Raw genomic sequence first — 27,938 nt, 5'->3', positions numbered from 1 at the left:
ATATTTACGACTTCTTAGTTTTCAGTCATGTTTAGAGAGGCCTTATCCACTTCAATATCCATAAATGAATTAACTAATACTTTCTTCTAGAACATTTATGTTTTTGTGCATGTGTTTTAGTGTTTGATCTACCCAGAGGTCCAAATACTATTATTTAATGTGGACTTGAGCCTTTAACACTCTGAACTGACTATGATCCCTCACATAAGTGCAGACCCCTTAGCTCCCTCCCTGTTTTGTGGTCTGCCTGGCTTAGCCTTGCCTTACTCTTTCCTTCTGCCTACCACTCTCCTACCCAAATCTAATCAATTAATTAAGTTTTTCCAGCTGCCTCCAGAATGGTCCGTCTCTCTCATTGTTAACTTTCCATATCTGTAAAATAAATTGTGGGCTTCAGCCAACATTTCATCCTTGCCTGGCGCAGTGCCTGGACAGTGTAAATACCTGATAAATATTCAGTGGATACATGAAAGATTGCTGTGACCCGGATTCCACGCATATCCTGTGGATGTAAAGAGAGACTCAGAGACAAGAAGATGAGAGATTTACATGTCACACACAAGCTAGGGCCAGGTCAGTCATTCTTTAATGTCATCTAAGGAGGGGACTTGGCGTGGGAATGGAAGGCTGAACCCAGAGAGGAAGTTATTTTTGCATGGGATTCACCACCTTTCCCATGAAGAGGGGATTGTTGGTGTTTTCATCCTTGATGATGATTAAGTAGGGCATGTTGAAGTTGATGGTCAGATGCTCAGACCAGGCACTCTCTTCTGAGAGGGTGGCCCCAGCATGTTCTGTCCCATTCTCACTGATGCTCATCACAGCCTCATGAATGGCCCGGAGGGGAGAGAGGACAGAGATCTGTTTGAGGCAGAGACAGGCTGCACCCTTCCCCAACCCAGGCCTGGAGGTAAGGCCCAATGTGGTGAGAGCTGTCCTGGGGCTCAAGGAAGAGCTCTCTCCAGAGGATTTTAAATAAAGAACCACAAGATTGACAACTGAATCAACATGGTGTAGTGGAATGAACATGACTTTCCATCACAAGGATCTGGGTCCAAATCCAGTTTTCCCCACTAACTCACTGTGTCACTAAGGAGAAAACTATTCTCCCTTTCTTTTTTTTAACATCATTATTGAAGTATAATTTTTTTTTTTTTTTTTTTTTTGCAGTACCCGGGCCTCTCACTGTTGTGGCCTCTCCTGTTGCGGAGCACAGCCTCCGGACGCACAAGGCCAGCAGTCATGACTCATGGCCCCAGCCACTCCGCGGCTTGTGGAATCTTCCCGGATGGGGGCACGAACCCATGTCCCCTGCATCGGCAGGCGGACTCTCAACCACTGTGCCACCAGGGAAGCCCTGGAGTATAATTGATTTACAATGGTGTGTTAGTTTCTGCTCTATAACAAAGTGAATCAGCTCTACATAAACATATATCCCCATATCTCCTCCAAAACTATTCTTCTTGAAACCTCAGTTTCCTAAGTAGGAAACTCAGACCTGTGGGATAGGATGACCCGGGGCCACTATGGTGTTGCATGTGAGGAGCTTCACTCGGTGTAGGTGCTCAATAAATGTGTGTGTGTGCACAAGTGTGTGCATGTGTGACAGGTGCGCATTTGTGTGTGAGTGTTTGAATAAGGACAACAAGAATCAAGATCTTTATCTGGTAATTGTAAGCCTCCATCAACTGGTCACACCTACTTACCCAACCCCATCCGACACTCTTATTCTTAACCCTTCCCTCTCTGGGGAACTGGTCCCCTCTCTGTGCTTCAGCACCATACTCATGTCTCTCTCATCGCCTGGCCTGTCCTTCCCCATCCCTGTCCTCCTCTCCCTGCAGGAGACACACAAGGCATGGCTCTCAAGGCTTTTGTCTGACCCACGAGGGGACCCTCACCTCTTCCTGACCAGCCTCCTCAACAGCCCTGAGAAGGAACCCACCATCTCGGGAGGTGGATTTTCTTGTACTTTGTCTCCTTGGCTCTGCACTTGTTTGTAGACCCGATTCTAAACTCCTTGGGGATCAGGGCTTCGATGGGGACCTTCACACACCTCATCCCCACCCGGGCACTCAGCTCACAGTCAGTCACTGAACTGCAGTTGTTTCTCTGGGCACCTGTAATTCTCCCACGTAAATGGCATCTTTGGTCGAAATCACTCTGTAACTCAGACTCAGTGATTCACCAGTAGCTCCTGGTGTCACAGGCGCAGGGCCAAAGGTCCTTGGCAATCCCTGAGCCTAAGCCTCTCTCTGTAAATAGGGGTTTATCGGGACCCAAAGAAGAGAAGTCCCCGGCCAAGGATGAGACAGAGGTTGAGTGACACAGCCTCAGAGGAGGTCCTTAAATAAAATGCACCAAGCACGTGAGGCCGCCTGTTCCCCCCCATCATCCGGCCACACTGCAGTCTTGGTGGAGCGATGGCATTCCTCAGGGACCTCCGTCTGCAGGTGTGCCTGTGTCCCTTCCTCAGCCTCACCCTCAAGCTGCAGCCCCCGTGCACATTGCGGCCTACAGAGGTCAAGGGCACACTCACCTTGGACAGCTTCAGAGGCACTTCCTCAGTGATCCCTGAGAGGTCAGCCCCGTTGCTGAAGACCTTGGTGATGCCCAGTTTACCCAGGAGAGTTTTCAGATCGTAGGTGCCAGAAATGGACAGTTTGGGCAAGTGTAAGTTGGCAGAACTGTCACGATGGTTAGAAAATAAAAAAGTTTCACAGAGTTGAAAGTGTTTCCTTTTCTGGTTGTTCCTCCCACTTGGCGCCCTGTCCCCCTGCCCATGCAAGGATGTGAGGTCAGCCTTGATCTATTCTACTTTTAGTTCCTCTACACGTGGGGTCAGAGAATGTTAGAATCACGGGGATCCTCTTATCCTGCAAAGCCTCTCAAATGCCACCTCCTCTGATAAGGCCTCCTGGAGGATCCAGGGTGTCTCTGGAAGACTGTACACACTGCTTCCCTGCAGGGTTTGGTCACCCCCGAGACTGAGACTCCTCCGGGACCAGGATCCCAGAGGACCATGGGGCGTGATGGCGGGTCCTGAGTGACATCTGTTCCATGAATGAGTGACTGCACAGGACTGGAGCTCAGCTCTAGTTTTCAGTGGGGACAAGGTGTGGCCCTGAGAGGGTCTGACTGGCCCTCGGGCTCTGTTTGCCCTGTTCTAGACCAGGTCCTCCTGTTCTCTGCTCTCAGCCTCTGGTGCAGGGAACCTGGGCGTGGGTGGAGCGGGGAAGAGGTATTAACACTTCTACTCGCTTTTTAACCTAATACTTCTTTGTATTTTCATTTTTGTTTTATATTGTATGCAATAAAACAGCTCATCCGGGCATGGGCATATTTACAAATACAGAGACATGCACTAATTTGGGGTGCATGACGGGGACCAACCACACTCATCTAGTGACAGAGGATCCAGAACCAGCGTCAAACGTGTCCTGGAGTTTCCCGCTCTGGGCCTTTGCTTTTCAGGCCTCTCCTAGCAGGTTTCCCCCCGTCTTGCCGTGGACTTTCTGTCCTGAAAGTCCACACTCAACTGCCACCTTTGCCAGGAAGCCCACCTCTTCCTTCTGGGTTTGCCCACAACATGGGTTGGCGTTGCTCTCCCTGCACGGGGCACCGGCCACTGGGAAGGGACACTGTCCAGGCTCCTCACCCCTGGCCGTCTATCAAAGCCCTGTCAGTGCTTCCCGAAAGGATGCTCTGTCTGGGAGCCTAAGATGATGCACCCTCCCCACCTTGGGCCAGGCCCAGTGGGGCTGCTCTTGGGTCAGCCCTGGCCTGGGAATCACCATATCTAAAGGTATTTGAGGATTTTGGCAAGGTGCTTCTCAGAGAGCCCATCCTCCAGCAGCTGCGTCTTCCCCAAGTTGGGCAGAAGCAGGAAGGCGGCCATTCTGCCCTGGTAGTGCTGCACCAACACCCAGCAGGTGAACTCATTGTCTCGGTACAGGTGGAATATGGCCAGGCGGTTGATCACGGGCACCTTGACCGTGATCTTCTTGTTCACATAGAAGTCTCCTTTTAGGAAGCGGTGAGCCTCGAGTTTATCCTTCCATTTGTCTGTAGAGGATGAAGGTGCACAGCAGCTAGGGGTAGGAGAAGGTTTAGAAAAGTGTGCTAGAAAAAGGAGCCCTGAGGCCCCCTCGTGAGATGCTGGTCTCTGAGCCTCAGCTTTGCCCTCTGTAAAATGGGGCAAAAATGAAATCGTCAGGCTCCTGAAGGGCTTTGTGAAGATAATTTGAGGCTAGAGGAGGATCCAGAGTTTCTCTATTGCAGAGGCTAAATGGCATCAACCTGGGTGGGCAGAACAAACATTTTTACTTGGATTTGATGTTTAGTTAATGCCTGGTCTGAGGCTGAAAAGTATTGGGAGTGGTTGGAAGCTCCCAGGTCATACTGGGCACCTCCCATCTGAGTCTCCCTGCCCCTTGGTAATTGGTGCTTCTTATTATTCAGGGAAATCACTCTTGTTCCTACTCTAATGGCCTTTCCCTGGACCAACATGTGAAATGCAGATGCCTGGGAAGTGCCCCCTCTGCTCTACCAAGAGAATGTCACCATCCTGCTAAGACAGGTTGCCTCGGGGACCCCAGGGCCCAATTTTCCCATTTGTTGGGAGGAGGAGAGTGAGGCTGGGGAGGGGACAAGACCCACCTGAAATCCCATGGCAGAGCTGGGACCTGGGATGTGCTCACTCCAGCCTCTGCACTCTCCATCACACTTTTCTCTCTCTAGAGCAAGGGGCCAATGGTGTGAAGGAGGCAACCCCTGGCCTTGACTCTCACCTCCCCTACCCTAGGCTATCTCCATGGACTGTTTAAACTGCCTTAGAATGCCCTCTGGGGCCCACAGGTCCTGACATTCTCATCACTCAGAGGGAGGAAGGGAGGTTGGGATTCAAGTTTAGTTGAGCACCTACTATGTGAGCGTATAGTCCCATGTTCTTTGTAACTTATTTTTTCCTTCTAAAATGCTTACAAGAAGGGCATTATTATGTCCATATTACAGGTAGGAAACTAGAACCTCAAAGAGGTAAAATGACTTGCCCATAGTCAAACAACAGCTAATAAGTCATAGAGACAGGATGTGAGCTCTGGTCTTTCAGTCTGCAAAGCTGTCACTATTTCCACTACACGAGAGCTGTCAGAAGGGTCTTCTGTGAAATCCTATTCCCTTCACATTCCCTTTGTTTTTATGACTCTCTATTTTGGGATACTGCATATTTTGCCTCTCTCCCTGGTAGGGATTTACAATGCACATTAGGACATTTAAGGCTCTGAAAAGTCTTGCAGAGAAGATGATGATTTGACTATTTAACCCACTATTTCCTAACCTTATTTGATCATGCAAAGTCTTTTTTTTTGGCTGTGCTGCATGGCATGCAAGATCTTAGTTCTCTGACCAGGGATAGAACCCATGCCACCTGCAGTGGAAGTGCAGAGTCCTAACCACTGGACCATCAGGGAATTCCTCATGCAGAGTCTTTTAGTGGTTGTGTGTAGAAAATTGAATAACTGAGATCCATAGCTACATTCCATCCACTGCCAAGGAAAATCTAAAGAACCAGTTCAGGCTAGTTGCACAACCTTAACCTTCAAAAATTATGTAGTTCACCAGAGCAAGAGCCATGTCTTCATCAAGCTCTTTGACCAAATCCACAATTATTCCCTGAGTTCTTATCTTTATTTGATGGTTGATCTCTTTCTTGGCCTCTTTGATGTTCCTGAAGTTGATGGAGAGGGCTTTTGAGTGGTACAGCTTCTTGACATTGTACAAAAACTCAGGCTTTTGCTTCAGATTCTAATCAATGATTAGCATAGTCATAGGTGGTCAGCTGGAACTGATTGTTTGGCTGCTTAAGGGTTTCAAGGAGACTCCCTAAGCCTTTATGGATATCAGCCTTAGGCGCCTTCTTTAACTTGAAGCCTATGCCCTTCAGGATCTGGATGTAAGTATCATCTTTGGTTCCTAGGGAGAGCATTGCAAAGGCTATAGCGATGCTCACTGGGAAGAAGATGATTTTGTCGTTGGACTGACGGGCCAGTTCATGGTACAGGCTGAAGGCGAAGCTGGAGAAGTGTGGGAGATCGTATTGCTAAATGTCGGGGCTGGACTGACGCGTGGCGCCAGGGACTTGACTGCACAGCCCTGCCAGCAGGAGGAGGTCCCACGTGATGGAGGATGCCATTGTCCTGCAAGAGAGAGAAGGGTATCACACCTGGGTGAGGCCACCACACCTGGGTCAGGCCACACGATGAGTCCCTCGGCCACCGATGGACGCCATGTCAAAGCAACCACAGTTTATCGAGCATCTATGTGCCAAGCACTTTCCTACATCAGCACCACTGAAAGACTCAGAACAACAGCAAAGACTTTATGGCGATTACCATACACCAAGGTCCATTCTAAGCACTTTACTGTCTTATCTCACTGCATTCTGGTAACTGTCCTATGAGGTAGGTCAGGCGACTATCCTGGCCTTACAGATGAGGAGACCAAGCTCCTAGAGGTTAAGTCGCTTGTCCAAGGTTCCAGAGCAGTAAAGTAGCAGGACCAGAATCACACCCCCAGGTAGTCTGGGTCTGGAGTCCACACTCTCGATGGTTCCACTAACATCTGCAATGAGCCCGAGGTGTAAGTGCCACAGCCCCTACTTTGCAAAAGAGGAAACTGAGGCACAGGAAGTAGATGATTGCCCAGGACGTGGGCCAGATCGGGCTCAGGGATGATTGGATCTGGAACAGCCCTAGGAAGAGTTCTACTGAACCCTGGTTTTTAACGGACAGAGAGGCTGCTACCCTGAGTGGGAAGGATCTAGTCCAGTGACACCCAGTCAGGACACAGAAGGGCTTGCCTGATTCAGGCCCGGATTCTCCCTAACTCCACACACTTCCTCCATCTCCTTTTTCTTGAAACTGCTACAGCTCTCACTTTATAGGCCACTTGAGCCTGGAGTTGATTATCATCTGATTCTATAATGTTCTAGGCCTGGAGAAGGCTGTTGAATTAGAGAACCCTCAACCTCGCGGCCCTCACAGACATTTGTCTTGTGGAGCGTTTTGTTATCTTCGTTTTACAGGATGTGAAACGTGAAGCTCGGAGAGGGTCATTAACTTGCTCAAGGCCACATAGCTGGCCAAGCAGAGCCAAGACAGACAGGTCTCTCTGCTTCTGGCCCGGTGTTCTGTGTTCAGGGGGCTGTTCATCTGATAACTACCTCCTGAAGTGGAAGCTTGGCTGCTTCTAAGGGCTGGGCACAGAGGGAGTCAGGGGTCTCAAGCTCAGTACTATTTCTGGGCTGGAACATTCTATGCTGTGGGGAGGCTGTCCTGTGCATTGTTGGGTGTTTAGCAGCATCCTGGATAAAACTAAATCCCAGTAGCCGCTCCCCACCCCCAGGTGTGACAATAAAAAATTGTCCAGGCATTGCCCAGGGTCCCCCAGGGCCAAAGCACCCCTGTTGAAGGAGGAAGGGCTCAGAGCACGAGACCCACTTGGGAGGCCTCCTTCTTCCTGCTTGACCAGACTTTTCTCATCTTGGAATGGGTTTGGGTCAAGTGATTCCCATTTGAGTTTGCTCACTGGGGCCAAAGAGTTTAATGGACTCAGTCAGTTTGGGGTGTTCATTCTTCTTGGGTGGGGACCTTGTCAAGGGACCCCAGGATTCTGCTGTGGTAAGTTGTGTGAGGCCTTCGGGAGACCACAGAAAAATCTCTTTGGCTGTCAGCTGGGAAGCTCAGATGCCTCTGTGGTCCTTTGGCTACCAGGAGCTTGACGACCAGCACCTTTAAGAGGCTTAATGACAACAGCCCCTGAGTATCAGGGCTGTTCCAGCTAGACACTCACATGCAGCCACAGCCCCGAAAAGCCTTTCTTGAGCTCTCTGGGGGAGGGGGACGGTGGGTTTTGCCAACTAAAGCTTTTAGGATCAGTGAGGGGCCAGCGGATAGAAGACAGGGCTGTGAACCCAGATAAGAAAGGGGAGGAGGTGACAGAAAAGCTAGCAGGGTTATCTGAGGAGTTAATGAATACACCTCAACCTTTCAAAGGAGCAGTTCCAACAATGAGGTCAAGGCCAGGGGTCCACTGGGGAGCAGAGAGGGAGACCTTGGGCTGGCCTCTGAAAATCTGGGGGACAGGCCATCACGGGGGATCAGCTTTCTCCAGCAAGATAGTTAAGTGCTGGGGCATGGAAACTACCAGGCCAGGCCAAAGACTGTGGCTCTGGTTGGAAGTGAAAAGAACAAGGTAAGAAAGGAGAATCTTCTTAATCAAAAAAAATAAAGAAATAAACACTAAAGAAAAAGGAAATAATAGTATCTACCTCAAAACAAAAACAAAAACAAACAAGAGGAAAAAAATTTTAAAAAGGGAAGGATCCTGAGGCAGAGAAGCATTTTAGAGAATGGGGCACAGGGTGCGGTCCCTCCAGGGGGCCTCGTCCCTGCCTTCTACAGGGGGGGAGACACACAGGTGAAGACCACCAAGGCCATGGGGTTATGTCCAAGCCTGGGGAGGGTGGGAGAAGAAGAAAGGTAACCCCGAAGCAGCCCCGCCCACCAGCCTGTATTATTATAGAGGACTCCTGTGTGCTGGGACCTTTTTTTTTTTTTCAGTTAAATATTCAGCTATATTTTCTTCAGGTTGTTAGTGGCTACATTTTTCGCCTTTAACTATTTTATAACATTTACTTCCTTCCCCCCCAACTTTATTGAGATTTAATTGATTTATATCATTATGCAAGTTTAAGGTGTACAATGATATTTAGGATTAACATATACACATGACTATATAGAAAATAGATAATCAACCAAGACCTACAGTATAGAACAGGGACCTCTACTCAGTATTCCGTAATAACATACATGGGAAAAGAATCTGAAAAAGAATGGGGGGATTTGAATGATGTCGTTCCATCCTCTCCACCGACTGTGCTGGGCAGAACAGCAAAGGTTCGACTGCCCGCCTTCAAATCCTCACCCTGCAAATCGGAGCCAAACCTGCCTGTGCCTCAGTTTGCTCCTCTGTCAAGGTGGCCTGGCCTCACGCACCCGTGTCAGCTCAGGACAGGGCTGATGGAGAGCTACTCACTCAGTGCATGGAAATCTCTTCTTCCTCCGGGAGGCTCACTGGGCTGGACTCACCCCACAGGCTGTACCACACTGGCACATGCCTTCACCTACTTATAGGGCAGTCTTAGGGCGTTGGGATGCTCAGTCCTACGGGGCCCTACTCCCCACACCCTGAAGGAAATAAGCCTGGGGAGCCTCCAGAGCTCAGCCAGCTTGTGGCTGATATCATCTGAGGGCCTTGCTGCTCTTCCCTGAAGTGGTCTAGTCCAGTGGAACCAGCAGGTACAAGGCCACCTGGGAGGACGGGGTGATGGGAGCCTTGTGACCATGCAACCCAAGGATTCATCTCTCCTTGAGACTTGTCTCCCAGAGCTGTTGAGAAGAGTGATTAAAATCTGTCCAGAGCCTAGAACTGTGCCTGATGAATGGCTGACCTTCTTTTTTTTAAAAAAAATTCTTATTTATTTATTTATTTATTTATTTATTTTTGGCCATGCCATGTGGCACCTTAGTTCCCTGACCAGGGATCGAACCTGTGCCTCCTGCAGCAGAAGCACAGAGTCCTAACCACTGGACCACCAGGCAAGTACCCCATAGTTAAACTTCAGTAAATGTCAGCTGCCTGAAGTCACCGGGTTTGTCACTGCTAAGGTCCCAGCCCTAGGAAACCTCACACTGGGAGCTGGAATCTGTGTTCTTTGGGCTCCAAAGCCCATTTTTCCAGGCACAGAAGGGAGATAACAGGCCAAGATAACAGGTGCCAAGGCTCAGAGGAATCACATGAGAGAATGACATGGGACCATCCTGATGGAGTTAGAATACTGAAGAATATCAGGACCTCAAGCGACCTTAATGCTCACATTTTTGCTGGCTCGCAGAGGGGAGGTGATCTCTCTAGCTCCTGAGGCACGTGAGTGGTAGAGCTGAGAGACAAAATCAAGGGAGAGGGGAAGCTAGTACCCAAAATATTACTTTTGGAATCTGCAGTCTTGATTAATGTTTAATATTTGGTAAGAACCAGCACTAAAAAAAGACACCTTGCACAATCATCCAAAGAAGGAAACGAGTGAGTTAGTCTCGTTATCCCCATTTTGCAGGAATGGAAACTGAGGCACACAGAGATCAAATGGCCTGCTCAGGGTTTCACGTTCATTCGAAGGCTGATTTGGGATTCCTGGATTCTCTCTACTTTGTTTATACTGCCGTTAGCACTCTTGTCCTAACATTGCTGAAAGTCGCCTCAGAACTAAAGAAAATTGCAACGATAATATTGATAATACTCAGACCATATTTCAAGGCTATTGACATCTGAGGACTAAAGAAAAAAATCATTTTTTTAAAACTTAATATGTATTTCTAACTTGCTCTGTTCACTGTGCTCTTTGTGAAAGTCATACCGTGACATTAAAAAAATTCTGATGGCTCTGATTTCTCATTATATGATGTTCACGTTGCTCTTAGATAAACAAAGTGATACCTGATAACAAGGAAGCACCTGACCTTGGAAAGGCAGCTTTGCCTTCTGAGAGCAAACGTCCTGGTAATTACCTGACAGCTCCACCTGGGTCAGGCCCTCCCCTGTGGGACTGACCTGCTGGTACCCTGTCTTACATGACTCAGTCCCACATCCCCCAAATTTCCTGGCATGTGCTCACCACCACACCTGGGCTGTCTTTCCCTGGCATTTACTTAGCACCCCTTTCTGGCACCTTCTAATGTGGTTCCCTCCTGAGGGTTGCTCCTCAGCCTTCCTTTTCAGTCTTCGTCATCACTTCAGGCTTGCTTCTTAGGTGAAGACTTCTTTGAGTGCAGTTTCTCGAATTCTAGTTGTATTAGTTAGGATGGGCTGGGTTACTCTGCAGTAACAAACAAGCTCAGAACCTCAAGGGCTTAACACGGCCAAGGTGATATCTCATTCACTCTATGTGTCTCTTGTGGGATGTACGCAGGGGCTCTGCCCATCACGGAAAAACAGGGACCAGGCTGCAGGAGGCTCCAAGTTCCTGCTTCAGTTCTTCCGACTCTGGTTCCTTTGCTCGTTCCTTATGTAACCTTTGCTACAGCAAGCAGGACATCAACAGCACCAGTCACAAGACTACTGCAACCATCAGAGTGCCTGCTCTTGGCATCGTTCAAGCTTAATTGAACAGCCTCATCTTTCCTGCCAAGGTGCCAAACCAGTTGAGTGAAAGGACAAAAATAAGGCCTATGGGGACATATAGCACCTTTGTTTCTGATAAAGCTGATCTTGGAACATGGGGCTTACTTCTGTGGGACAGTGGGCTTCCAGAAACCTGCGCTTGAGCTAGACAGCTCACACCACCCAGAATTGTGAGACTGAGGCCAGGTCTCCCCATGGCCTGACACCCAGCCCACGGACAACTTCTGGGCTGCCCAGGCCCAAAACAAGAGCCCTTATATTGATAGAAATCAGCCATTTCATAGAGTCCAGATGGAAACGCTGCAAAGTAGATACTCTTTTTCACTTTTTACATATGAGGAAACCGAGGCACCGAGAGGTTGAGGAACTCTCCCAAAGACACACAGGCGCTGTCTCTTAATATCTCTCATGTTATGCCAGAGTGAGTCTCATACCACTCTGGGCTTCTGGCTGTGTCCTCGCTGGGGAGGGAACCATCTTGGTGAGAGTACCTTTCTCTGACTTCTCCACCCAGGGGCACTCCATTTGTTCTCCCACACTAGGCTCAGACGTCATTCAGAAGCTGTCCTGGCAGCGCCTGGCCGTGAGGGAGGCCGCGTGCTCTGCCTGCTGCACTGAGTATGAATACCCAACAAAGGACGGCAGCAGAAAGTCCCCAGCCTCTAAAGGAGCTCTCAAGCTGTCCACGTTGTTTGTGGATGTTTGTGGATCATTCCTAACAGCTCTGGAAGGGATCTGAAGGTGCACAGTCACCACGCAGCCGGGCCTCTAATGATTCTGCACCCAGTTCCAGCGTGTGTGGGATTTTCTCCACACCAAGCAATTCTCCAACCCCAGCTGGTTGTCCTACAATTCAATTCTGACACTATGTACCTGGGGCCAGCATCAGCTACCACAGGTTAAGGGCTCAGTCCTGCAAGGCTGCCCCACCCCGTCTTCAGACACCAATCTCAAGTCCAGGATGTCACCTGTGCTTCTGACCCACAGGCTATAGATTGGAGGTTCCCATGATCTCCTTCCTTAGGTTCAACTGATTTGCTGGAACTGCTCACAGAATGCAGAGAAACCTTCTGTTTACTAGGTTACCGGTTGATTAAAAAAGATTAACTCAGGAACAGCCAGATGGAAGACATGCATAGGGCAAGGTATGGGGACACTGAGTGGAGCTTCCATGTCCCCTCCAAGCTCATCTCTCTCCCCAGTGTTCACCAAGCCGGAGGCTCTCTGAACCCCATCCTTTTGGCTTTTTTGGAGGCTTTATTACATAGGCATGAGTGATTAATTCCCTGACCATTGGTGATTGAACTCAATCTCCAATCCCTCTTCCCCTCCTGGAGGTTAGAGGTTGGTTTCCCATGGCAACCAACCCCCATCCTTAGGGGACCTAGGGGCTTTCCAAAATCACCTCACTAACATAACAAAACCCACCTTTCTGGTGCTCATCACTTAGGAAAATGCAGGGGTTTTAGGATCTCTATGCCAGAACTGGGATGAAGAGCGTATATATATATATTTCTTCTTATTGACCATGATATCACAGCCTCATTCATTCCCCATTATCCACATCCATAGACAGGTGTTTTTTGAGGGTGGGTCTCCTCCCCATCCCTGGGATATTGCAGACACCCAGTAAAGGTTTTCTTTTCCTTGTTGAACTAATGCCCACCCCACGGGCCTGTGGAGAGGATCAAGTGAGCTCCTGGGATGAAAATCAACATGTAATCAGTATCTCCCATTTCTGAATTAGTGTGCATGTGTGAAATGCCAGAAGCATCCCTGACCTTTGTCTTCATTTTATGAGTGAATCTCAGATGACCCCACCAGTCAAGGCAGAGCTTGCACATAACCACAAAGGTTCATTGATTTATGCTTAAAATCGAATTGGTATGTCTTTTTCCTGCAGACTGATGGGGGGTGTAAATGTCCCTTCCACGTTGTCCCTGTCCGAGCCTGGAGCCTGCTTGTGTGTTTCCCTCTCATCTGTCTCAGAGCAGAGCTGGGTCCCTGCCTGGAGGGGCAAACTGACCTGGACCAGCCCAGAACCCCTAGCAGCTGTGCTTCAGCTGGTGCTAGGGCAGAGAGGTGGACCCCATGTGGACCGGGAGGTTGGCATTCTTCCTAAGGTCTGAGATGGATTGGGGAATATATGGCATTAGGGCAGTCCGGGCTGAAGTGTGAGGGACCTGCCTTCCAGGACTGTGCTGGGCAGGTCTCCCAACCTGCCATCTCCCCATCTGTACCTTGGGGATAACGATTCCCAGCTGGATCCTTCAAGGACCGATTTTGAGGGTCAGACTAGGCAGTGAATACATTTTGAAACTCTAAAGAACAGGTAAAGCTGAGGTTTATGGCTGTCCTGCCTGGTTTGTGGCACACTCTTGTGCTCCTTATGACAAGGTTACCCTGATGCTTTGCCCCTCCCACCCCATTGAATGGATCCTGTTGGTTCCCATATGAACCAATGAAATCCCCTCTGGGGCTTTAAGTTTGAATTGGGGCTTTGCCAGCCCGAGTCCAGACTAATGTAATGACAGGCCATTCTTTGATGTGAAATGATGGTATCTCAGGTGAATTCCCTGGACTCTCAGGAATTCCCAGTGGCCTTTGCATCTGACCCTTTACTTCCCCAGAAGCCAGTGTTGAGGAGTATGCTGTGTTGCTTGCTCAAGGCTGTGAGCTCTTTAAACTCAGGTGGGAAGAGCTCCAGAAGATCCGGGGACTGTTTTTCTTGCAGAGGCATCCAGCACTCCGCACACTTCGAGGGGGGATTTATCTCTGCCTAAGTCCCACGTGGCCCATCTGGTGTGATGTGGTGAGGTCTGGGGGAACAAGGAGAGCCTTGGAGGCCAGCTCTGCCACTTACCATGACCTTGAACAAGACAGTGAGCCTCTCTGAGCCTCAGTTTCTTCATCTGTAGAACATGCTGCATATAAGGGCAGAGCAGCTCCACTCCCAACATCACAGTGCAGCCATGAGGATTCAGTGAGAAAATGCTTGAACGGCCCCTCCCAGGGAGCCTGGCATAGAGGAGGAGCTCATAAAGGCAGCAAACATCGTCCCTGACACCACTGCCCTCCTCTGCTGTCCTTTAAAATCTGTTTTAACACTCTGATGTGAACCTCACAGCAACCCAGCATAGGTTTTGTAACCGTGATGAGGATATTGAGGACCAGAGAGGTTTGGCAACTTCACTAAAGTCACACAGCTGGGAAGTGGCAGATTCTGAACTTGATCCAGGTCTTCAGACCCTCAGGTCTGGCATCATTCTAAGTGCTGGAAGATGTTTGTATCCTTAATGGAATTTGTAGAAGTTGGAAGTCTCTAGGCAGAGAAAACTCAAGAGGATAGAGACTTATTTGGGAAACAGTCCAATTGTACCCATTATGTTATGTGAAATTGCACAGATGTGGCCATTTTGACTTGAACGGTGTAAATCTGACATGACTCAAGCCTGTTCTTTCAGTATGCATTCATCCCAGTGAGAGGCTAGAGGGTGATTACTGGATTTGTGTAGGACAGGGCCGTCCTTCCACGGGACAAGCGTATTTCCGCGAGAGTTCAGGGAGCTGGCTCCTTCAGGCTGGGCTCCAGCCAGGCCTCCTGACTGTAGCAGCCCTCCGGCAGAGGCTTGGAGGGCCAGAAGGAGTCACGTGGCCCTTAGTGAAAAAGTCTGTTCCCAGGACAGCCTCTGACTGTGGCCCAGGGAGCTGTGGTTTTCCTCCAAAGACCACAGGGAGGGCCCTGGGGTAGGAACAAGGCACGTGGAAATGTGGCCCCTGACACAGCTTGGCTAAGGGAGGGCAGCTGGGGTATGGGGGGTCTGCTCCACTCTCTCTCCCTACGGCCAAGGAATCACTGTCGGGACTTTCCAGAGCCCTCTGGGGCACCTTGGCTGTGTGATTAGGGAAGACAAGAGGGCATAGCGTAAGTGGTCTTGGGGGCCTGACATCCTGGGTGAGTCCGAGCAAGTGATACAGACCAAGACCTTCGCTTCACTGGGGAGATGAGACCTGCTTCTAGGAGTGGTACGTCTGAGGGTCTTGGAGCAGAGATGGCACGACAAAGACAGAAGTATGTGTTCCCAGTCCAGCCCCGTGGGAAAGGGTCCCTGGAAAAATCAGCCAGAGCTTTTTGCAGGAAAGACCTGTGAGCAGTCAGGGCTCAAGCCTGGCTCAGGTGACAGTGTGGGACAAGAAGAGGACCTGGTCTTCTCCTGCTGCTGGTGACGCGGCGGCCCAGTGTCCCCGTGTGAGCTGAGGGCTCTGGGAGCAGTGGCAGCCCTGCAGGGTGAGGGGCTCTCATCGGGGGTCGCAATGAGCACCAGCGTGGGGCGGGGCGCTGAGCAGAGGACCTGGTGGACACTGGGTGGAGGTGGGGACCACGGGCTGGATTCTGAGCCCGTGCGATTTCCTCCTGGGGGTCCCAGAGGAGACTGGAAAGCCTGGAGGTTTTCCACAGTGACTGGGGAAGGAGCAGTAAGCTGTGGGTTTTAGCCTACATTTCACCCTGACCTAGCACAGGGCTGGATGGTGCAAATGCTAGTAAACCCTAACGCAGTGGACACTTGAAAGATCGCTATGGCCTGGATTTCACACACATCCTGGGGACGTAAAGAGAGACTCAGACGCAAGAGGATGAGGGATTTACACGCCACACACAAGCTTGGGCCGGGTCAGTCATTCTTTAATGCCATGGAGGAAGGGGACCTGGCCTGGAGGGGACAGCTGAACCCAGAGAGGCAGTTATTTTTGGGTAGGATTCACCACCTTTCCCATGAAGAGGGGAGCCTTGGTGGTTTTATCGTAGATGATGAAGACGAAGGGTCTGTTGTACTCAACTTCCGGGGGGATTGACATGGGGATGGCTTCCATAACCACGGCCCCCGCAGCTTCTGTTCCTTTCTCATCGATGGTCAGCACAGCCTTGTGCAGCGCCTGCAAAGGGGAGAGCACAGAGGTCCCATCTGAATGGAGACAGGCTGCCGGCCCCCAGCCAGGCCTGGGAGCAAGGCGCGAGGAGAGCCTTGCCCAGGGAGGGGCCCGCTCTGGCCTCTCATCGCCTGGCCTGTCCTTCCCCATCCCTGTCCTCCCCTCCCTGCAGGAGACGCATAAGGCATGGCTCTCAACGCTTGTGTCTGACCCACGAGGGGACCCTCACCTCTTCCTGACCAGCCTCCTCAACAGCCCTGGGAAGGAACCCACCATCTCGGGAGGTGGATTTTCTTGTACTTTGTCTCCTTGGCTCCGCACTTGTTTGTAGACACGATTCTAAACTCCCTGGGGACCAGGGCTTCGATGGGGACCTTCACACGCCTCATCCCCACCTGGGCACTCAGCTCACAGTCAGTCACTGAACTGCAGTTGTTTCTCTGGGCACCTGTAATTCTCCCGCGTAAATGGCATCTTTGGTCGAAACCACTCTGTAACTCAGACTCAGTGATTCACCAGTAGCTCCTGGTGTCACAGGCGCAGGGCCAAAGGTCCTTGGCAATCCCTGAGCCTAAGCCTCTCTCTGTAAATAGGGGTTTATCGGGACCCAAAGAAGAGAAGTCCCCGGCCAAGGATGAGACAGAGGTTGAGTGACACAGCCTCAGAGGAGGTCCTTAAATAAAATGCACCAAGCACGTGAGGCCGCCTGTTCCCCCCCATCATCCGGCCACACTGCAGTCTTGGTGGAGCGATGGCATTCCTCAGGGACCTCCGTCTGCAGGTGTGCCTGTGTCCCTTCCTCAGCCTCACCCTCGAGCTGCAGCCCCCGTGCACATTGCGGCCTACAGAGGTCAAGGGCACACTCACCTTGGACAGCTTCAGAGGCACTTCCTCAGTGATCCCTGAGAGGTCAGCCCCGTTGCTGAAGACCTTGGTGATGCCCAGTTTACCCAGGAGAGTTTTCAGATCGTAGGTTCCAGAAATGGACAGTTTGGGCAAGTGTAAATTGGCAGAACTGTCACGATGGTTAGAAAATAAAAAAGTTTCACAGAGTTGAAAGTGTTTCCTTTTCTGGTTGTTCCTCCCACTTGGCGCCCTGTCCCCCTGCCCATGCAAGGATGTGAGGTCAGCCTTGATCTATTCTACTTTTAGTTCCTCTACACGTGGGGTCAGAGAATGTTAGAATCACGGGGATCCTCTTGTCCTGCAAAGCCTCTCAAATGCCACCTCCTCTGATGAGGCCTCCTGGAGGATCCAGGGTGTCCTCTGGAAGGACTGTGCACACTGCTTCCCTGCAGGGTTTGGTCACCCCTCAGACTGGGACTCCTCTGGACCGTGGGGTGTGCTGGCAGGTCCAGAGTGACATCTGTTCAGTGAATGATGAGTACTTCTCTGTATTTTTGTTTTATATCGTACATGAGAAAACAGCTCATCCGGGCATGGGCATATTTACAAATACAGAGGCATGCACTAATTTGGGGTGCATGACGGGGACCAACCACACTCATCTAGTGACAGAGGATCCAGAACCAGTGTCAAACGTGTCCTGGAGTTTCCCGCTCTGGGCCTTTGCTTTTCAGGCCTCTCCTAGCAGGTTTCCCCCCGTCTTGCCGTGGACTTTCTGTCCTGAAAGTCCACACTCAACTGCCACCTTTGCCAGGAAGCCCACCTCTTCCTTCTGGGTTTGCCCACAACATGGGTTTGCGTTGCTCTCCCTGCACGGGGCACCGGCCACTGGGAAGGGACACTGTCCAGGCTGGGGAGGAAGTCCTCAGGGACAGGACTTTCCCTCCTCACCCCTGGGTACCGTCCCTCCCATGGAGCCCGGCTGATACTACCTGCACGGATGCTGGCCTCTGCTGGAGGCACAAGGTCATGCACAGTGGTCATGGCCATGGGACGTGGGTCTACCCACCACCTTCAGGCTGGACCTATTGTGGCAGCTCCTGAATTGGCCTCTGGTTTGGGAAGTCACCTTGCGTGTCTCTTTTCCAGGATCTTGGTGAGAAGCTCCTTGGTGAGCTGGTCCTCCAGATGCTGCAGTTTCCCCTGGTCGGGCAGGATCAAGATGGCGGTGGCGTTACCCACGTAGTCCATCAGCAGCACCCAGCTGGTGAGCTTGTCACAGTAGTGGAGGTCAAACATGCCCAGGCGGTTCATCATGGGCACCTTCACGGTGGTCTCCTCATCCACGTGGAAATCCCTCTCTGTGGTGTGCTCCACCTCAAAGGGCTTCTCCCATTTTCCTGGAGAGAAGGGACAGCGGACATCAGCCAGGGGTGGGAGAAGGTATAATAACGGTGGTAGAATAAAGGAGCCCTGAGCCCCCTGGTGAGATACGTCTCTCTGGGCCTCAGCTTCACCATCTATAAAATGGGGCTAAAATGAGCAATCAGTCTACATAAAAGGTATTCTGGGAGGATAATGCAAGACTGGAGTAGTATCCAAAATTTCAATTTTGTAGAGGCTATTAAGTGGTAGAGGAAGGATTTGAATCTTGGTCTTTCTGACTCCAAAGGTGTCACTGGTTCTTCTACACTCGAGTTGTCAGAAGCGTGTTCCAGGAAATCCTATTTCCTTTGTACGCTCTGCCAAAATTTGTTTTTCTGGCTCTCTATTTTGGGAGACATTGCATATCACACACCCCTCCCAGGTAGGGATTTACAATGCACATTAGGACATTTAAGGTTCTGAAAAGTCCTGCAGAGACGATGATACTTTGACTGTTTAATCCATAGTTCCCTAACCCTATTTGATCAGGGAAAGTTTTAGTGGTCATGTGTGGAAAATTAAATAACACGTGCAGAGATGCATGGCTGTATCCCATTCTGCACTGCCAGGAAAGTTAAGAACTGAGTGTTTGAGAATATTTTGGGGGTGTTTCTGTTTCAGGCTGTTTGTGCAGGCTTACCTTTAAAGAATATGTAATTCACCAGAGCAAAAACTGTGTCTTGGTCAAGATCATCTACCAAATCCACAATTTTTCCTTGGCTTCCCTTCTCTACATAATCGTTGATCTTTTTCTTGGCCGCTTCAGTATCCCTGAAGTTGGTGGAGAAGGCTTCGGAGTGGTACAGGTTCTTGACATCCTCCAGAAACTTACTCACTAGCTTCGCGCTCTCGTTGATGAAAAGGCCGTTGCCAGTGGTCAGCTGCAGCTGGTTGTCTGGCTGGTTGAGGGTGTGGAGAAGATGCTGGAAACCTTCATGGATCTCAGCCTCTGTTCTTGCAGTGAGGTTGAAACCTAGACCCTCCAGGATCTCGGTGTGAGTGTCACACTTGGTCCCCAGGGAGAGCATCGCAAAGGCTGTAGCGATGCTCACTGGGGAGAAGAAGATGTTGGTGGCATTGGACTCATGGGCCACTTGGCGGTACACAGTGAAGGCGAAGTCGACCAGGTTGGGGGCGATCTTGTGGCAGGCTGCTTCCTGGTGGTGCTCATGATCCTGCTGGGATGCCTCTGTCTCCTGGACAGCGTGTCCCTGGAGACCCTCAGCCAAGGAGACGGGGACCAGGCAGCACAGGCCTGCCAGCAGGAGGAGGCCCCACGTGATGGAGGAGGCCATTGTCCTGCAAGAGAGAGAAGGGTACCACACCCGGGTCAGGCCACACGATGAGTCCCTCGATCACCGATGGACGCCATGTCAAAGCAACCACTGTTTATCGAGCACCTATGTGCCAAGCACTTTCCTACATCAGCACCATTGAAAGACTCAGAACAACAGCAAAGACTTTATGGCGATTACCATACACCAAGGTCCATTCTAAGCACTTTACTGTCTTATCTCACTGCATTCTGGTAACTGTCCTATGAGGTAGGTCAGGCGACTATCCTGGCCTTACAGATGAGGAGACCAAGCTCCTAGAGGTTAAGTCGCTTGTCCAAGGTTCCAGAGCAGTAAAGTAGCAGGACCAGAATCACACCCCCAGGTAGTCTGGGTCTGGAGTCCACACTCTCGATGGTTCCACTAACATCTGCAATGAGCCCGAGGTGTAAGTGCCACAGCCCCTACTTTGCAAAAGAGGAAACTGAGGCACAGGAAGTAGATGATTGCCCAGGACGTGGGCCAGATCGGGCTCAGGGATGATTGGATCTGGAACAGCCCTAGGAAGAGTTCTACTGAACCCTGGTTTTTAACGGACAGAGAGGCTGCTACCCTGAGTGGGAAGGATCTAGCCCAGTGACACCCAGTCAGAACAGAGAAGGGCTGTGAGGGACCCAGATGGGAGGCCGCACCCCCTTAACACTCACAGTGTACCTCAGCCCCTAGTAGATCTTCCTGAGCTAGAGGGCTGCCCTCGGAGGGAGTCCATGGCCTCAGACGCAGGAATGGGCTGCAGTCAGCTTAGCTGCTCACCTCGCTCGCCACCTGTGTCCCAACTCTGCACTCAGCGCGGATGTGGGTGTTAGAGGTCTGGTTCCTCCAGTCAAGTGGGGTTTGTTTGTTGGGGCAGGGGTGAGGTGGGGTGGGTAAGATTTGAAAAAGCATCACTTTTCTGTTCAGAAAGACCTGGGTTCTAATCCGGGTCTCTGTCACTACCAGCTGTGTGACTTTGGCCAAGTCATTTAGTCTCTCTGGCCCTCTTTTTGTCACATGTAGAAAGTAAGATTGTTGGGAGAACTTAGTGAAATAAGTCTAGACACCGAGCCTTACACTGAAGGCATTGGAGAGAGATTACATTGAGGGGAGGTTGGTAGGGGTGCAAACGAGAAGGCTTCCGAGGATGGCAGGGAGGGAGATGAGTTCCATGGGTGGGGGGAGACAATAGGGAATGACAAAGCTTGTGGCTGACCCAGCAAGGTCAGGCTCTATCTAGTGATAGTCAAAGTCCCTGTCACCCGCAGCAACACGGCCACTTCTGCCCCCACGGAACTCCCTCTACTCCATATAGATCCCAGCCTTGGGCCACTAGGCTGAGACCTCCTAAGTACAACCTGCTCTCTTCCCACATGGAGAAACTGAGGTCCAAGCAGAGGAGAAGGGTGCGTCTGCTGCTAGCTATCAGTCATATAACTAAAACCATCATTTTAATAAAATACAAAGACAAAGGAGCCCTTGAACTTGGCATATGAGAACCCGAGGGGAAAAAGTTGGAAATAAGGAATGCTGGGTTTCATCTACCCCTTGGACTTTTAAAAGTTTCCTTCCAATGAAACAACAGGATGAAGCACAAAACTGGCTGCTTTCCACCACCTTTCCTTCCGGCCTTCACACCTCTAACTTATCCAAACAGAGCAGACCATGCATTATGTAATACTTGTTTATATTTTTCTTAAACTAGCCAGTGGTTTTAGAGCTTATGATCGTGCTAAGATTAGTTCTGTATATTTCCATTGCCCTTGGCTTTCTCTCTACTCCTGCACTGGATTTTGCTGTGGTCCTTTATGGTTTATGGAAACTCCCCATCTTTGCAGGGCGCAGAGATCCTGAGGGATTTGGGCTTCTGCAGGGTGGGGACACTAACTATGCTGAGTGGTCTCAAGGCCAGAGGCCATGGCTTCTAGTCCTGACAGGGCCACTTCTGTCCACTTGGCCTTGGGCAAGCACCTTCTTATCCTGGGGCCTCATTCTCACCAGCTGGATCAGTTGAGGCAGCGGGGATCTAAATGAGGTCCCCGTGTACCAATGCTGGATTTTTAATTTGAGGGGTATCTGGCTTTGGTGGAACAACATGGACTGAGACTTCCCATGGGGGATGGGATGTGGTGCCCTCCCGCTGAGAGGGTTGCTGGCCTTAAGAAGGTGACAAGGCTGGTGTGGAGTTAAAGCTGGGGTGAGCACGTCCCTGGCTCCCACCCAGTCCATCTGCCAGGGGGTTACATCACCTACTCTGGCTTCCTTCTTTCACAGTAAACGTCTTGAGACCAGGAAAGGGTAAGGGCCTTGCTAAGGCCACACAGTGAGTCAGGGAAAAAGCTGGCTTGAGCAAGCCTTGGTTTTCCCACCACGCGAACTACAGATAGGACAGTATGTCGTCAGGTCTCAGACCCTGTAAATGTCAGAGTTAGGTCCTGAGGACTCTGCCGTTAACCTTGAGCCCCTGTTGGCTTCATTTTGCCTCTCAGTCTGTTCCTTACAACTTCGGGGGCCTAAGACTTCTCTCTCCTCACCCTTCTATCAAAAGCAGCACCCCACACCCCCCAAATGCTAGTGCGGGAACCAAATGGAGATGAGAAAGTAAATGGTGACGTGCCCAGAGGTGTAGGGACCAAACTCTAAACCAATAGAATGAAGATGTCACAGTGACACTTCTGGAGTCAGGGGCAGGTCAGGGAGAGTAAAGTGACCCGTCCCTTTGCCTAATCTCATGCCATTTCCCCCAGGACATAAAATGAGTGACCAAGAGCAACCTAGTGGGGTCCAGGGAAGCGACTGTGGCCTAAGGTCACAACCTGCTGACACCTGGCACTAAATAAGCCCAGGTGTGACCCAGCCCCGCCACTTACGGGCAAATGGCCTTGGGCAAGTGACTTCACTTCTCTGAGCCTCGGCTTCCTGTAAAGTAGAGAAAAGAATCTCTTGAAGGGCAGACGTGAGGACCGAACAAGGTGGTGGATGGGCGGGCACTGAGCAGGTGTGGAAGGCCTCCCCGTACCTGCGCACAAGTAGGATTCAGGCTTGAGAATTAGCAGGTTTCTTCCTGGCCGGTTGCCACACTACCCAGGACCAGAGAGGGGGATGCTGATGAGCAAAGAATGGCCTCTGAGTTTGGAGTGTGTTCAATTCAATTCTCCAAGTCTTTATTTAATGCCTATGAGCTGCCAAGCCTCATTCCAAGCAAATGGTATTTATCATCAGCATCCTCCTCATCACCACACTGAGTAAACAGCAAGTGTTTGTTATTCTTTCTTCATTTTATTTCTTCATTTTATAGATGGAGAAATTGAGGACTACAGAAGTTACGTAAATTACTGAAAATCACAGAGCTGGTTGCTTACAGAACTGACTTTTTTTTTTTTTTTTGGCCACACCGTGCGGCCTGCGGGATCTTAGTTCCCTGACCAGGAATCAAACCCGCGCCCCCTGCAGTGGAAGCACGGAGTCTTAACCACTGGACCACCAGGGAAGTCCCTACAGAACTGAATTTAATCCTAGGTATTTCGATTTCTGAGTCTGGCATTTAACCCTTCTCTGTGTATAAAGCTGAAGGCAGAGGCCTTGGAACAGAAAACTCAGCGGTGGCCTGGCTAAATGAAGAGGGGCAACACCACTTTGTGGCTAAGATCAGAGGCTACGAGGCCAGAATGCCCAAGTTCAATTCACCATCAGCTGTGTGACCTTGGACAAGTTACTCAGCCTCTCTGAACCTCAGTTTCCCAGAGATGATAAGGGTGTACTTACCCCATGGAGCTATTATGCAAATGAAATAGGTGCAAAGTGCCAAGAAATGCCCGGCATGCAGTCAGCCCTCAGGAGGCATCAGTCATTACTGATACTGTGAATCTTTCAGAGCCCTCTCGGGGAGTCTGATTTCCCTGGCCTTTCATCTCTGTAGGCCCCATCTCCAAAAACCAATGATGGAAAAATCATATCCTTCCTAAACTCCAGAGATCAAGGCCAGTGGGAGTGGGGTGGGGTCAGGAGGGCAAAGGTTATCTATCCTTTGACCAAAAGGACAGAGAGGTTGAGCAACTTTCTAGGGTCACCCAGCATGAGAGGGGCTCAAGGCCAGCCCAGGCTTCCCATTCCCCAGCTGGTGCCTGAGGCCAGAGGGAACCATGTTGACAGTGGACCTGGGGTCCAGAGCGGGGATTCTGGAGCGAGGCGGCCTGAGCTTGAGCTTACATGGTGTGTGATTGGGAACAAGTGATGAGCCTCCCCGTCCCGGATGTCCTCGTCTGTAAAAGGGGAGTGCCATGGTAAGCACCTCAGAAGATGGCCATGAGGCTTCAATAGAAGCTGCCTGGCCAGAGCGAGGGCTCAGGAATACAGCTCAAAGCCCCCTGATGACGGTGCCCGTCCCCAGCTTCCCATCTTCTGCTGCGTACGAGGACGCCCAGAGGCCCACAGTGCACGGGGGGGGCGCCCAATTTGGAACCTCCAGGCTGAGACCTGGTGTGGTCCTGTTCTGGGCATTTTGGGAGAGGATGGAGGTCTGAGGAGAAGCTGAAACTCTGGGCTTCTGGTCTGGCTTGGCCCCCCTACCGGGTCCCTGTGTGAGCCTGGGCTTCTCACTGTCCCCCTCTGAGCCTTATGTTTCTCATCTGTAGAAGCGGAGAAAGATACACACCCGAGCAGTAGGGGAGGTGCTGAGACCTACAGAAGACAACCTACGGGAAAGACACAGAAGCTGTGCCAGCAGAAACGTACTCCTTCCTCGGTCCCGGGATGCCAGAGCCAGCCCCCCATTTCCACTTCTGCCCACAGAGGGCCGGTTTAATCACCGGGAGGTATTGGGGAGGCCCTGGACAGGCTTGGGGAGCAGGAAAGGACCCCCAGGGCTGCTGTTACCATGACAACAGGAGGCCAAGTCCCAGCCCTCTCCAACCTCCCTGCAGCCCCAGGGCCTTCCCCCGGTAGCGCAGGGACCCGGAGGCCTCTCTGGAGGCTCTTGCCAGTGGAAGGCATACTTACGATTCACTGTCCCAGGTCGGGGCTGGTGACCACGGCTGGGGAGACAGAACCCTGTCCTTGCCTGTATTTAAGCAGTGGATCCAGAGGGGCGATGTGGGAGGCTGCTGGTGAACATTAACCAAGGTCACCCCAGTTATCAGAGAAGTAAACAGGGACTAAGTTCACTGACTGGACACTGAGCCTCCTGCCCACGCTGCCCGTATGTGCTCCTCCTGGGCGGCATGCAGCCCTCTGTTCCATATACCAAAGGGAGTCTTTGTGCCCAGCTCATAAACCACAGCCTCTGTCTCCAAGCTGGGGTGGCATGTGACTCATACCCTTCGGAATGGCATGACTCTGCTGGCCGGTGCTCCCGCTGGGGAGTTCTCAGTGGCTGCCCCACTGGCAGCAAGAGCTACCATTTATAGAGCCACCTTGAAATGCCCACTACTGAAGATGCAGGGGGTGAAGTAGGTTATGAGTCCAATTGGCAGATGGGGAAACTGAGGCCTAGGGTGAAAGGCTGCTCATCCACCCAAAGTCACCAAGCCGGATACAAAACCTCTCTCGACTTCCCTGGAAAGAAAATGGGGCTTGACCGCTGTTGATACAGCCGCTTAAGGCTTGTATGGGTGGCCGTGGGCAGAGGCCGGGAGTCAGAGAGTAAACCTATGAAGAGCTGTGCAGCCTCAGGCAAGCCACTTCATCTCTCTGAACCACGAGGTATTTTTGTTTGCATCGTAGGGCTTTGGAGGTCCCACTTCCTAGCACGGTTGTCAGTGATACACAAGATCACTGATGTAAAGCGCCGGGCACACATTAGGCTCTTGATTTCGGTCTGCACAGCCCTCTGTTCAGACCTTCTCTCCAGGCTTCTCCGGGCAGGAAGAGACTCAGTTCCTGGCCAGCCTCAGGCCCATGTCTGTTTCCACTGGATGCAGCTCCCGGCAGACTAATGCGATCCACAGGCTGTTTGAATTTTCCTTGGGACTGTTGCTCCGTGCAGGAGCTACTGCAGGCTTTTGGGGGCACTGGTGGTGCTTGGGGGTGTTGGTGCAGGGTTGAGGCCAGTGGGGCCCTACTTGACCCTGATCCATTTAAAAACCCAAGGCAGTTGGCATCACACTGTGTGCACCGTCCCATGCCCCCTTGGCACGCAGTGGATATTTCTGAGTTGAGTGGATATTTGTCGAGTCAGTGGACAAGCACGTCTTTGTCCTTCTCTCGTTCCCCCGGTCCCAGCTGTGGGACTCTGCCAGGTGAATAGTCTGTAGGCTCCTCTAGCTCACAGGGTCAGACCAGGGAACCCAGGGCCCCCATTCATTGGCTGTGTGATCTCAGGCAAGCTGTTTAACCTCCCCGTACCTCAGTCTCCCCATCTGTAGAATGGGGATGGTAACAGTTCCTACCTCGCTGGGCTGCTGCGAGGATTAAATGCAGCAGTTTCAGGTAAGCTCAGGGCCCAGTGCTGGGGGCGCACGGTGAACCCCCTATGATGTTGGCATCCCCGTGGCAGTGGGTCTCACGGCTGTCATTCTGGGTGGGCGGGTGGGGGGGAGCAATCCAGGAGCTTCCCCCCAGGACTCCCTCATTCAGTACTGTCAGTACCCCCTGTGAGGGGAGTATGTACCACTCCTCATATAGAAGCAGAAATGAGCTCAGGAAGGGGTGGACTCCCCCTCCCATACCTCCCGACTCCCCGGTTCCACAGTCTGACTTCAGAACCCTGACTCTCTCCCCTGAGCTGGCTGAAGGGCCATCTCCCCCAGGGCACTACATCTGCCCACAGCTTGGAGACCTAGGGTGTGGTGAGGTGAGGCCTGCCCTCCATACCTTCTGGGCATTTCTTCCCCTCTCTGTGCCTCAGTTTCCCCATCTGTGCAATGGCTTCCTTCCACACCCGGCTGCCCCTCCCAGCTCTCACACTGAATGGGCGAAGGCAAGCACCCAGGCTGTCGCCAGGTGCGACAACCCTTTCAGCCCGGTGGCCTGGGGCTGGTGGGAAGGTGTCGCCCCCTCTCCAACCCCCCTACCTTCAATTCCACTTCCTGCAGCTGAAGGAACTCCTCCTCCCCCTGGGGCTCCTGGCTGCAACGTGGAGGCTATGTGTCCCTGAGTGCAGCACCCGGGCTGTGCCAGCACAGGAAGAAGGAAGCTCTGGGTGGCTCAGGCAGCAGGCCTGGGAGGGGCGGGGACCTGGAGCAGGAAGCTGCCTTGCACAAAGCTGCCAGGAGCCGGCCCAGGAAGTCCTGTGTGTCACCTGCTGTCCCTGCTGTGTCTGGCTGTGTGGCCCAGGATCACCCAGTTTCTTTGAGCCTCTGTAGGCAGGCTGGTAGCACCTGCCAGAAAAGATTAACGGAGATGACAGATGTCATCCGTTGGCCCAGAGCCTGGCATCAGGGTCCTGGCAGGTTTCCAGGGCCACCTATAGAGGGACAAGGCCTGAGCCACCTCTGAAATGCACAAGAAGAGTCCCGCAGAGATTGCGATGGGACCGTGCGTATGGGGGAGGTGTGCGTCACAGACCCTGGCTGTGGGACGAAGAGGTGCAGGATGCCGGGGGGACTGGGCACTTGGAGGTGGAGTGAAGAAAGAGCAGGTGGGGGGAGAGTGGGAGAAAGTGGGGCTCGGGGTTGGGTCCTATCCCTTCTGAGTCAAGGGCTCCACACTCAGCCCTTCTTTGTCTCCCATCCTCACACTCCCCTCCCCCCAGCATTTCATGCTGCGGAGAGCTCCTCTAGACAGGCATCCTGGGGAGAAGGGGTGAGATGATCTGGCAAAATGGGCAAGGACAGCATGCCCGGGGTGGGCGGCACCCAGCGGCCACTCTCCAGGACCCGAACCACAAGCCAAGGTGGAGGAAGTCCTGGCCACTTGGTTACTTCTGGAATTGTCGATTGTAACATCTGGACTGATCCCTGGGACTGAATATATCCTAGGAAGATGCTGTGGGCTGGCTGTGATAAGGGGTGTCTGGGGAGACCCTATCCCCCTGTTGGCCTGCTGAGAGATGAGAGAGGGATGGAGAGAAGCACAAGAGCTGAGGTGTGGGGTCTGCAGCAAGAAGGGAATGAAAGGGAGGGGTGTGCGAGGGGCCCGGGGCAAAGCAGATCAAGGACCAGAGGCCCTGACTGGTCCAGAGAGCAGTGGTGAACTTCAAGGATGTTACACCTGTTGGTAGAGTTTCCCAGAAAGTGCGGAAACCAGCCTGTACTG

The 27,938-nt window shown here is 51.6% G+C and overlaps 2 protein-coding genes across 2 annotated transcripts; both read right to left on the bottom strand.

Annotated features, from left to right (window-relative positions):
• Window positions 1-645: 645 nt before the first annotated feature.
• Window positions 646-7,541, bottom strand: LOC132488008 (alpha-1-antiproteinase-like). Its single transcript, XM_060096017.1, is given in 6 exon segments — window positions 646-861; window positions 2,540-2,687; window positions 3,831-4,065; window positions 5,598-5,823; window positions 5,825-6,100; window positions 7,500-7,541. Coding segments are annotated over 6 exon segments (1,143 nt in total).
• An 8,379-nt stretch (window positions 7,542-15,920) lies between these two features.
• SERPINA1 (serpin family A member 1) lies at window positions 15,921-24,976 on the bottom strand. The gene is made up of 5 exons (XM_060097914.1): window positions 24,744-24,976; window positions 19,079-19,737; window positions 18,143-18,413; window positions 17,035-17,182; window positions 15,921-16,173 (listed from the first exon to the last, which is right to left on the bottom strand). The coding sequence occupies exons 2-5, from the start codon at window positions 19,731-19,733 to the stop codon at window positions 15,982-15,984; spliced, it is 1,266 nt and encodes a 421-aa protein (XP_059953897.1). The 5' UTR covers window positions 19,734-19,737; window positions 24,744-24,976; the 3' UTR covers window positions 15,921-15,981.
• Window positions 24,977-27,938: the final 2,962 nt, after the last annotated feature.

The sequence above is a fragment of the Mesoplodon densirostris genome, chromosome 4 (assembly GCF_025265405.1).
Source record: "Mesoplodon densirostris isolate mMesDen1 chromosome 4, mMesDen1 primary haplotype, whole genome shotgun sequence".
Taxonomy (NCBI): Eukaryota; Metazoa; Chordata; class Mammalia; order Artiodactyla; family Ziphiidae; genus Mesoplodon; species Mesoplodon densirostris.
Note: the sequence above shows the minus strand (reverse complement) of the source record. Positions and strands in the feature narration are given on the sequence as shown.